The sequence below is a fragment of the Homarus americanus genome, unplaced genomic scaffold (genome assembly GCF_018991925.1).
Source record: "Homarus americanus isolate GMGI-L3 unplaced genomic scaffold, GMGI_Hamer_2.0 scaffold4060, whole genome shotgun sequence".
NCBI lineage: Eukaryota > Metazoa > Arthropoda > Malacostraca > Decapoda > Nephropidae > Homarus > Homarus americanus.
Genome location: NW_024746161.1, coordinates 7702368 through 7713582, shown reverse-complemented (window position 1 = coordinate 7713582; position 11215 = coordinate 7702368). Strand labels below are relative to the sequence as shown.

General features: G+C 40.7%; 1 protein-coding gene across 1 annotated transcript; it reads right to left on the bottom strand.

The window, feature by feature from the left end:
* Positions 1–3437: 3437 nt before the first annotated feature.
* Positions 3438–10558, bottom strand: LOC121879084 (tubulin polyglutamylase complex subunit 2-like). Its single transcript, XM_042385585.1, has 5 exons — positions 10294–10558; positions 9649–9816; positions 7651–7887; positions 4016–4209; positions 3438–3764 (listed from the first exon to the last, which is right to left on the bottom strand). The coding sequence occupies exons 1-5, from the start codon at positions 10361–10363 to the stop codon at positions 3531–3533; spliced, it is 903 nt and encodes a 300-aa protein (XP_042241519.1). The 5' UTR covers positions 10364–10558; the 3' UTR covers positions 3438–3530.
* Between the last annotated feature and the right edge of the window lie 657 nt (positions 10559–11215).

The following is an 11215-nucleotide window of genomic DNA, read 5'->3' as shown; positions in this document are numbered from 1 at the left end:
ATCCTCTGGGTAAAATCGCCGCCTCATGACTACCACCAAACTTGTCGTAGCCCTTGGTGTGCGGGTCATCATAGGGGGGGGGGGAGGGTGGAGTAGAGGGGTCAATGTCAACGCCAAATTGAGGACCAAAGAGCGCCAATTTTTCTTGCTCTTGTCATCACTTTTGTCGTAATATTTTGTATCCAAAATTACGTATTAATTATGATCTCTGAGTGACGTCCCAGCATTTCTAGATTAACGTGCACTAGACATTTGAATATGACTCATTTGGACAGATGAGTGTGTGGTAGTAAAGTAAAACTACCAACGTCCACTTGTGTTTTTTGCAACCACACCACACCACACCACACCACACCACACCCCTCCCCATCCCCTGAACTGTAGACATTATCATAAACAGAGAAAGAAGTTCATGTCTTCAGTTAGTTGTGGTGGCTGATACATGGCTCGTAAGACACTACACTCAGCTAGTGTTATCCCTCAACAAAATCATCTGGACACCGTGGCCAGTGTTTGGATATACTGTTATCTTATGACCTTGATAACTCATACTAAAATCATATCAGTATCACAATAAGGAGTTCTGATTGGTCGAGTATTACTAAGACTATGTTATTGTTGTCAAGGAACTTATGACGTTAAATATTTTCATAATTTATCATCAGTTTAGCGTAATCATGTCATTCAAACTTCGGATCACCTGAAGAATCTCCACCCCCGTTTATTTCATCTCAGGATTAGCCACTCTAACACAATTGGGGGGCTTGGGTTAAGTTAGGTTAGGTTAGGTTAGATAAATGGATAAAGATACATGAACGCCTCCCGGGGTGACCCTCAGAGAGACATGCCGCTGACGACAAGGGAAGGATTGTGGGATCAAGTAGGGCTTCCCGTCATGTTGGTAAACATTCCGTCAAGCCATAACAAAGAATACGAAAAAGAATATTCCCTGGGACGTGGTGTTGGATTCCTCACCAGCAGCGACACAACAAAGATTATATACAATACGGTATATAATATTGTGTTGAATTTATAAGGAAGAATATTTTATCAGTATAGATAAAAAAAAAAAGAAATATATGCCAAGCGACGGATGTTTATGGTGCAGAGGTCAAAAGAGATGGTGTGTGACTGTCATGTATACAAGTTCCCGCCTTACCCATCACACGAACTCCTTCTCCCCCCATACCCTCAGGACAACACTCAGCCAGAACATTCACTTAAGTAGTTATTCTCCTGTAATATCATATCATCAACAATAACGCAAAACACAAACTCAAAATCAGACAGTGAACTTTTATAAATAACAGGGTGTCGTTTTACCAAGTTCACTCCACACAGCCGACACCAAATAACAGAGTAATGATCGAGGGTAGAGTGAGTGGGACTGCTGAGGTTGGGTTACTAGAGGCGTGAGGAGGACGACTAGATTAACACACAGGAATTTTTCGCTTTAAACACCTGTACAAATATTGATTAAGGTACTAATTACAGGTAGATTCATTCCATATAGTGACAGTATCATTACAGGAAGGGCCTTAACCTTAAACAGATGGGGGGTGGGGTGTTGTTGCTACGGTGAGGAGGAGGAGGAAGAGACGTCGGTTGGTGGGGAGCTATGAGGTGCATTATGGGAGGTTGTGTGTCATGGGAAAAGAGGAATGGAACGGGTTTTGTCTTTACCTGCACTTAATCGGCTTCCGTGGACTTTTTTTTTTTTTACTATCCTGTCACCTTCTGGCTAACCAAACACCATTCCCTTCTCACCCACCACAGCGCCACACCCTACCGTCCAACCCTCCCTCATTAAACCCGTCCATTCACAGTCTTACATCACCAATCCATGGTTTAAGGTACAGAAACATCGATGGACAGAACAGAGGTAAAATTCTAATCGGGTTTATCATTTCACAAAGAAGATAAAGATATTAGTTATGTATTTAAATTTGTGTTAAATTAAGAAACGACAGCATTAGGTGTAGGAATTGGTACAAATACAGATACAGGGTTTCGGAAATGCATACCTGTACACAAAGACGAATGTAGATGACAGAATTTACATGTGTGAAACCTCATTGGTGTGAGATCCGATAATAATAGACAGAGAGACAGACATACAGACAGACAGTTAAATAGATAGAGACAGAGAGAGATTACGAGACAGAACGTGATACAGAGATACAAAAATAAATCGAGATAAAGAAAGAAAAAAACACATAAAGAAAACTATATAAAAAAAATTACTTCTTAGATGAAACGAGAAGTACAACTTTAACCCTGCATTACCCCCTCCCCCTCACCCCTCACCCCTGCAGAGTTTTAATGTACCCATTCTTTCCTTCTCCTCTTCTCGAAGCTTCATCTACCCCCAGTGGGCACCTCATTCCTGGCGGAGATACACACATACAGGGGGCACTTGATCAGGTATTGTTCTGCGTCGACAATAATGCTTTGTAACACAAGTAGTAATGCCCAATGGAGCTGCGTGATTGGATGAGCATTTTTGCGAGCGGTCATAAAGGGAGCAATATCGGTGGAGACAATGAGGAAGATGGGGCATTAGAGTGCGTTCGGGGGGGGGGGGGTTAGTGGTGGTGATAGTGAGTGGTCATGGGGTTAATGGTTGGTGATGAGTGGTGGTATGTGGTATAGGTAGGTGTTGAGTAGTTGTGGTAGTATGTGATGGTGGTGGTAAAAGGATAGTGGTAGGTGGTGGTGTGGGGGTACTATTGTTCGTATAAGGTGATAATGGTGATAAGTAGGTGATAATTAACATCACATTCACCGCATCACTGAGGAGAGGTCAAGGGTCACTATCTATCTATCTCAAATACCTAAAACACCACGTACAGGAAGAAACCTTTGCAGGACACACAATAAATCTTTCAATACAGGTAAGCTTCACAACTGCCTTAATACGTCGTACGCAGATGTGGTGACACTAATCGCTACTACTAAGACTATGTGCCAAAGGCTTCAATAAGTACAATCACACAATATATTTTCCTCTCTATGAACGACTATATATAATTCACTCTCTGTATCTTGCTAATGTAATCAGTCGCCCGTAAGGTAACTAAACTCTCACAATAATTCTAAAACGACCAGAATGAGCTGTATAGTTTACTCTTATCAGCATCTGTACCGTACTATTATTCTTGTCCACATAGTTTTAATCTTTCTTTACCGTCTTTTATTAGAATTATAAGTCCATACCATAAAAAAAACACCGCCTGTAGAAACAACAATCAACGGCGCCTGACGTTCCTCTTTGTCCAGATAATATAATGTTTATGGGGAGACGCCAGACGGAAGTTCCCGAATAATTTCTGTTGGCAGTGGCGCTGTTTTGTGATGTGATCAAGAGAAAAAGTATTATTATTGTATTATTATTATTATTATTGGTAGTAGTAGTAGTAGTAGTATTAGTAGTATTAGTAGTAGTAGTAGTAGTAGAAATAAATTTAAAATGAATGAAGACGGTCAGAAGAAAATTCAATAAATCAAACGTCAAATATTTTCTTTGTCCATTATTCTTTTTGTTTCCCAGTATCCTTCGGTGTGTCTTTGCCAGAGTCTTTGTTGATGTTGTCCTTGTTACCGGTGGCGGACTCTTTCGGGGTGTCCTTGGTCACCTTGGTCTTCTGGGTCTTTTTGGTCTTGAAGACGGACCAGTCGAGCTTGTTGACGAGGTCCTGAGCCTGAGAGACCCTGGGAGGCCGTGGACCTTCCAGTAGGTACCCAGCCACCACCTCGTACCATTGCTGCAAAAAAACCCGGAGGTCTTTAGTGAACTGGTAGGTCTTTATGTGGAGGTCTCAGTGCCTGGGTAGTGATGAGGAGGTCTTAGTGAAGGAACATGTTAGTGAGGGGTCTTAGTGAGAGGGGATATGAGTGTTGTAATAGTATTAGCAGTAGTAATAGTAGTATTGGTAGTAGAATTAGTAGTATTAGTAGTATCATAAATTCTATAAAAAAAAATCCTAAAAAATCACACACATACATACATACATACCCGTGCCCAAGGCGTAATGCCGATCCCAGCGACGAGGGCCTGCCACTGAGGCATCCCCAGGTGAGCCAGCATGAGGCGCCAGTAGGTGTGAGTGTCAGGTGCCAGCAGGTGAGGCCGCAGGGACAGGTCGATGAACCAATAGGAGCCCTCGCCGAAGGTCTCCCCCCGCCCAGGGTACGCCACCACCACCCTACCTGTTCACACCAGTTTACAGCTCAGATAGGGGTCCTTAGTTCTAATAGGCCTCGGTATTAATAGGGTCTACAGTACTTCTAATAGGTCCTTGCCTTAATAGGGTCCGGTCTTAATTATGTCCCAGTCCCAATAGGCCCCAGTCAAACCTAACGTAACCATTAGGATTAAAGACCCACTAAGACTAGAGCCCAGTACTGTAGTTGACCAGCCGCTTCGACACCCACTACACAAAGCTTTACTATGGCAAACATATAAACTTCACTAAATAAGACATTAACTTTAACACAGGTATAATTAACTTTAACATAGAATATATTAACTTAACCTTACTACAGAATATATCAACTTTAACATAAAAAAGACAATGTCAATATTATACATAAACTCTAATGATCTGACCATGAAATATATTAGCTACAATACAGAGTTCCTACACGAACACATTCCACTTCGCTTCAGAATCCTGTATTACTGACAGTGTGAACTTTAGTTACGTCATATATATACATATATTTATATATATATATATATATATATATATATATATATATATATATATATATATATATATATATATATATATATATATATATATATATTGCCACTGAAGATGTCTTGAATAAAGACGAAAGCTAAGGTGCTCCGTTGTTTCCCTTTTCCGTGTGATTTTATCAAGATTTATCTTATCCACGTTTTCATTGTGGATCGACATGAAATATATATATATATATATATATATATATATATATATATATATATATATATATATATATATATATATATATATATATATATATATCAATAACACAATCTAAGTTGTTAATGTTTTACAGTGAAAGTTATACTCATACGTCTGGCACAACACTCAAAAGTTCATACCGTTCGTCAGTTTTTCCCCAACCTAACAACGTGAGAATGTTTGGAATCGTCATATTTGAGGAAAGATACATAAATGGCTCCTAAAATGATGTCCACATTGTACTGGTAACTCTACTGTAGTTGGTATGTGTTGTGTTACCTCTAGTATGTTTAAAAGTCTATCGGGCAAATTTCTATGGGTTCAGATGACTCAGGGGGACGCTAAATCCCGAACAAAGTCGCAGGAAACCTTATGATTCCCGCCGCGTGACTGGTGGCTCAGTGAAATCCAGGAGAGTTATTTTATGTTCAGGACAGTATAACTATTTACGTGTTTTTTTTTTTACAATACAAGGAATCTTTGGTGTATTACTTGACAATCAACTTTTTAAAAATAGCTATGAGAGAAAGTAGTGCAACGGACTCATTATGTTTATCTATTGTTACTTGTTAAATGAGGAAGTAACTTTTTAATGGGAATTTGTTATGGTAAGACTGGTACTCACATTTCAGCCCCTAACGTGATATTGAATACATAGTTGACTTGAACAGTGAGTCATGAGTATTGTGTCGTGTCCTTAGCTGTCATCACCAGTGGTTGAACGTCCAAAGGTTGGAGTATTCTGACATGGAAGAACTTTTACCCTTTTAAAATGAAAAAAAAGAGAAATCAACGGAAGAGAAACTATTCAGTTGTATTCTTAATAATTCATTGGAAGACTCGACCGGGAACGTCACTTTCATCAACTACTAACAAGATTAAATTTTCTGAAACATCGTCTGGCAGTGTTTAGGAAATAGTATACACAACAAATAGATCAATTCTGTACCATTGCCTCATAACTCGGGTAGGAAGACGAGGGCTCTAGGTATAAGTTTGGCCGTATGATTCACCCTTAAAATATTTGAGTATGATACAAAAAATTTCAAGTTGGTGAATGTGTGTTGCAGAGTTTACCTATTTCTACCAGCCAGAGGAGGAGAGAGGGAATGAACCACCCTACCTTGGAAGCCACACTCGTGTCTATATTTGTCCAATAAATTATTATTTTCGTGACAGAATCAGTGGAGCAGCCAAGCCATACGAGCCTAAGCCTCTGATAAGTAGCTGACTTATCTTTTAAAGGTATAAGTACTGGATTAAAGTATTTCCTCTTGTCCGGGTCAGTGGAACACAAATATTCTTCACCCATTTATTACCAACGAATCATTTCCTTCGTTATAAAAGGACTTTGAATGTGGATAAACCAAACAGAAGAAAAAAAATCATCTGTTACACGAGAACAACACTTCATTCTCACACCTTCACTCGCCCTGGACTGCCTCTGCCAAACTCATCCTCCTCATAGATAACATCCCAGTGATCAAGATAACATAAGATTGTTGTATGAGATCTTAGTCGTCAAGCTCAGTCTTCCCGCTTTTCATCTTACTGTTAGATGCTTGTTATTTCACCCTTATCTATAGAGATGTTAAAGGCGATGGTATGGACGTATGTAAACATGTTGGAAAGATAGCTAGAGAGATGTGCTGGAGATGTGATTGTTGGAGGAGGCTTCAGTACTATGAGAGAGAGAGAGAGAAGACTGTTTGTGTGTGTGTGGGTGTGCGTCGCAATTTAAAGCCTGGTGATTAGCCTTTTATCACTACCATCAAAGTCAGATAAGCGTCGAGAGAAGTATCGTAGACTCACAACACTAATAGCCAACATTTACTTTCACTAATCGTATTAGCAAGAAAAATATTACCCGTTCACTTTCACACAGCGTCCGTTCATCACCTTTGGACAGTGAAAGGTACAAAAGAATGAAGCGGATTACAGTGTACATGATACGTGTCGGCGCCAACAAGTCAGGCAGGAGACTCGCGAATAATTAATTAATGCTTTAGTCGTCCAAGTCCTCTGGTCCGCTTTTTCACATCCTCGGGCACAGGGCACGACTTGTGTGTGAATGTTGGTGATCCAGGAGACGATAGTTGCTCACACCACCAGCAGGAGAGGCCAGATTTAGCATCCTACCATAAACTACTACAGCAATGTACAGTGTAGCTAACAGAGGCTGCCCTAGAGTTGCTCCGACAAGAAGTACAGTTGGTAGCGTGGAGGAAGGGATCACCAGGTGGATTGATAACGTTGTGCACTATATTTTTATGTTGCAGGGCTGTAACTGGTAGTGCAGAGAGAGAGAGAGAGAGAGAGAGAGAGAGAGAGAGAGAGAGCAATTAAATGTGCGTTTTAGCTTAGTTGCCATCAGTGACGAAACAGGGAGGTCTTATAGTTTCGGGTGTGTGTTTGTTGACGTTGACTATAACAAAGGTTTAGTATTAATGTAACTGTAAAATAAAGAAGATATGTAGCTTATTTTATTACCTCAATCTCTTTAACCTCTTGAGTATAATGTCAGTCCCTTGAGTACCCTGAATTAGCCCAGTAGGTTAGATATTTAAACCCAATTAGCCCAATGAGTACGATATCTTCACCACTTGAGTAAGGTGACTGACGTATCCTTCACCATACACTTTCGTCATACTCAAGGGGTTAAGATTTAAGCTGTGACTCAGAGCTACACACTAGCACTCACCATAACCCTGACAGCTGTCCACCTCAAACATCTTGGAGGAATGGAAGGTTGGGAGAGCCGGAGCTGAGGTGCGGGTCATCCCTAGTCGGAGAGGATCGGCGGGTGCTGGTGGGTCTTCAGCTAGTGCCAGATCGGTGATGGAGGGAGCTAGGGGGTCTCCGCTCCCCCGGCCGCTGCCCAGCCTGTTGACTCGTCCTAAGGGGTGCACTTCCATGTTCCCCAGAGGCAGAACCTTCCCTAGGGGAGGTAAGTGAGTTTGTCTCAGTTATGTAATATTGACTGGTGACATATTTATTGATGTCACAGATACACGCATTTTAAAGACTCACCAACACTCACCAACTTACAGTCATCAAACACACAGTCACCGACAGTCATAAACATCCAGTTAGTATAACAGTCACCCACCAATTCATATACATCTTATCACCATTACACGATCACCAAAAAAGGAGTCATCAATTATGCAGTTCCCACCATATACTCACTAATGCACAATCATCAACAATCACCAACGTCCAGTCACCAATATACAGTCACTAAAACAAAATCACCAACATTTAGCAGCCATTACAATAATACCCAATCATTAAACACAAACACACACACACACACAAACACACACACACACACACACACACACACACACACACACACACACACATAATAACTTTCTCTCCCCCACACACAAAAAAAAATTTATATAACCAAATTTACAATAGTTTTCAGGAAAGATAATCACAGACCCAGATGGCTAACGTCAACATTCATCTTACACGATCCCCCACAAGGCCCCGAGACGGTATACTTAACGGGTCATACAGGAAATAATCAAAAGATCTCCCCTAAAACTGGTGATTGTATAAACGTGTATTCACTCAAACTGTAAACTAAGACTAATTATGTACTTGTAAATACACTCCTCGGTGTTTAAATCTGTACCTATAAACATATTTCTTAATTTAATATAACTATCTATATGTAAATCAGTATATATGTAATAATTCTGAATGATTTGACTAAGATTCTTGTTTAGCAAAAGCATAGGTATAATCGGTAAAATATAGCGTTGAAATTGCGTTGAGACTTTGCCGTAGCGAGATTGCATTACGTCCAGTTGGAAATATATTAAGAATGGACTCATTGGAAAATTTAGATCGTGTTATTTGACTCCTTTCTTACGCTAGTTGGAGGACATTTCGTATACAATATTAACTCGAAAAATATTGTTTAATAAGACTTTTTTTTTTATTTATTGTTAAGTTTATTTAAGTTAAGATTTGGTTAGGTGGGGTTCAGTTAAGTTTGGTTAGTTGGATACGAATCGACTAATGAACGAAGCGGATTGTATACGAATCGACCTGTATACATAACAGTTTATATACGAATCGACCCGTATACATAACAGTTTGTATACGAATCGACCCGTATACATAACACTTTATATACGAATCGACCAATGAACGAAACAGTTTGTATATTAATCGACACGTATACCTGTTTGCATACGAATCGACCATCATATCTATCACCAAGCGAGAACAAGCGGTAAATACGTATTGACATTCATTGTGGGTCGTGATTGTTACCGTGACACTTGAAGGCACGTTTTGTTACACCTTATGTGAGGGAGGGCTGGAGTTATTGTGTCTCTACATTCTGATTTCTCTCTCTATTTGTGTACATTCTAATTACGGTATTATCTCTCTCTCTCTCTCGCTCTATTTGTGTACATTCTAATTACGGTATTATCTCTCTCTCTCTCTCTGCACTGCCATAAGTGAGACCACAACAAGGCCATTGTAAGTCTCCAATATTATGTCTCCTTTACCTACACGTGTGGTGGCTGCATGAAGAAACAAATGGAAACTAGGAGATATTAAAACTGATTGGAGCGTATTGGAGATCACTACAGGGAACAGGTAGGTACTGGAGATCACAAGAGGGTTATGTAAGGATAGGTCGTGGTACTACTAAGTCACAGGTAGACCAACTCACCTGCCGTGGCGTAGTTCCAGGTGAGCTTAAAGCCGTCAGTGGCAGTGTACAGGGCCCTGAGAGACACAGGTAGCACTACATTGTGTCGCTGCTCCCACGCCACCACGGCCGAGCGCTCCACGCCCCCTCGCACCACCACGCTCACGTCCTGCACGCCCCCCACGCTTCCTGTAACACGGGTTCTCGTCATCATCACTCTCTTGTAGGTCGTGTTGCCGGGTATCGCGTTCAGGAAGTGTGGACAGCTTAAATGTCATGAGTTTCTTATCCACACCGGGAAAATATTCTGCATGTGGATGATCGTATATGATACATTCGCAGCTGCTCACACACACACACACACACACACACACACACACACACACACACACACACACACACACACACACACACACACAGTACATACTTGTATTATACTATCCACACTCAAGTGCATGACATATACACACTGTGATAGTTGAGTAAATATTCAAAGGAACGTAAACACATTTCTCCTACCCCATTTTACAGTAAACAAACAAACACCATGTACAGTACACCCTTGTTAAACACCATTCACACCCTCTTTACACATAATGTACACTCCCGTTACACACTATGTACTCCTTCGTTACACCGTGTACAGCACTTCAGTACATCACTTACTAAGCGTGTCGACCAGTCCCAAGGTAAGATCCGTGACAAAATTACAATCCCTCTCCCTTCTGACGTCCATCCCAGTCACTGTGAACTTGTCAATCTATACCTTGTGTTTGTCTCTGCTTTTTCTTTTCTAATAAATTCTAGATTATATAAAACGTAAAGTAAATATTTCTATTTTATCGCTGGTATATTCCCCTCAGGATGTAGATAAGTATAAACAATTAAACAGATGACACACGGAGACACAGACACAGGTATACAAAGTTACAGATGGTAAGTTAGCGTCGTTCGTTGCCATGGCTACTGTTGTGGGGGGTGTAAATCAGCTGATGGCCGCGGCGGTAAATTTTGAAACCACTCACCTGTTACGAAACTCTCTCTTATTAACCTTTCGTCAGTAATAAGTCGACACAAATAATTATATAAATTTAATTAAATACAGGTTAGTTCTTGCCGAAATATATCTTATTAATATGATCTCTTCTCTGTGCGTAGATTATGAACATTGACTTATATTCTTATTGGCACAGCTCCCTCCCTCCACCGACACCCTGGTAGACCCTCCATCCTCCCTTCTATAATAGACCTTAGTGGCCACACACCCTCTCTCTCTCTCCCCTGCTACCTCTCTCTCTCTCTCTCTTTCTCTCTCACCAACATCTTTTTTACAACATCAATAAAAATTACACTCGTTCTTGCCATCACCACAGGAAGTGACGTCATACGGTGCCTTGGGTGACACTATGGGTGGTGCCGGTAGTTAAATTAAGGTCGAGGTTAGGGAAGGGGGTGTTGGCGGCCATATTAGAGCACATTATTGAATTAGTGATGCACCTTTAACCCCTTCGTCAGCACAGGTCGGATCTGAACAGGTTACTATAGCTGAACAGTGAACGAGAGGCCAGGATAGTGAACGTGAGGTCAT

Excerpts from the sequence above, each read along its gene's own strand:
- LOC121879084 (XM_042385585.1), bottom strand. The coding sequence starts at position 10,363 with ATGGACGTCAGAAGGGAGAGGGATTGTAATTTTGTCACGGATCTTACC. Across the intron at positions 9,817-10,293 it reads GGGACTGGTCGACACGCTTA|GAAGCGTGGGGGGCGTGCAG; the intron begins GTAAGTGATGTA and ends CCCGTGTTACAG. Across the intron at positions 4,210-7,650 it reads GGACAGCTGTCAGGGTTATG|GTAGGGTGGTGGTGGCGTAC; the intron begins GTGAGTGCTAGT and ends TGGTGTGAACAG.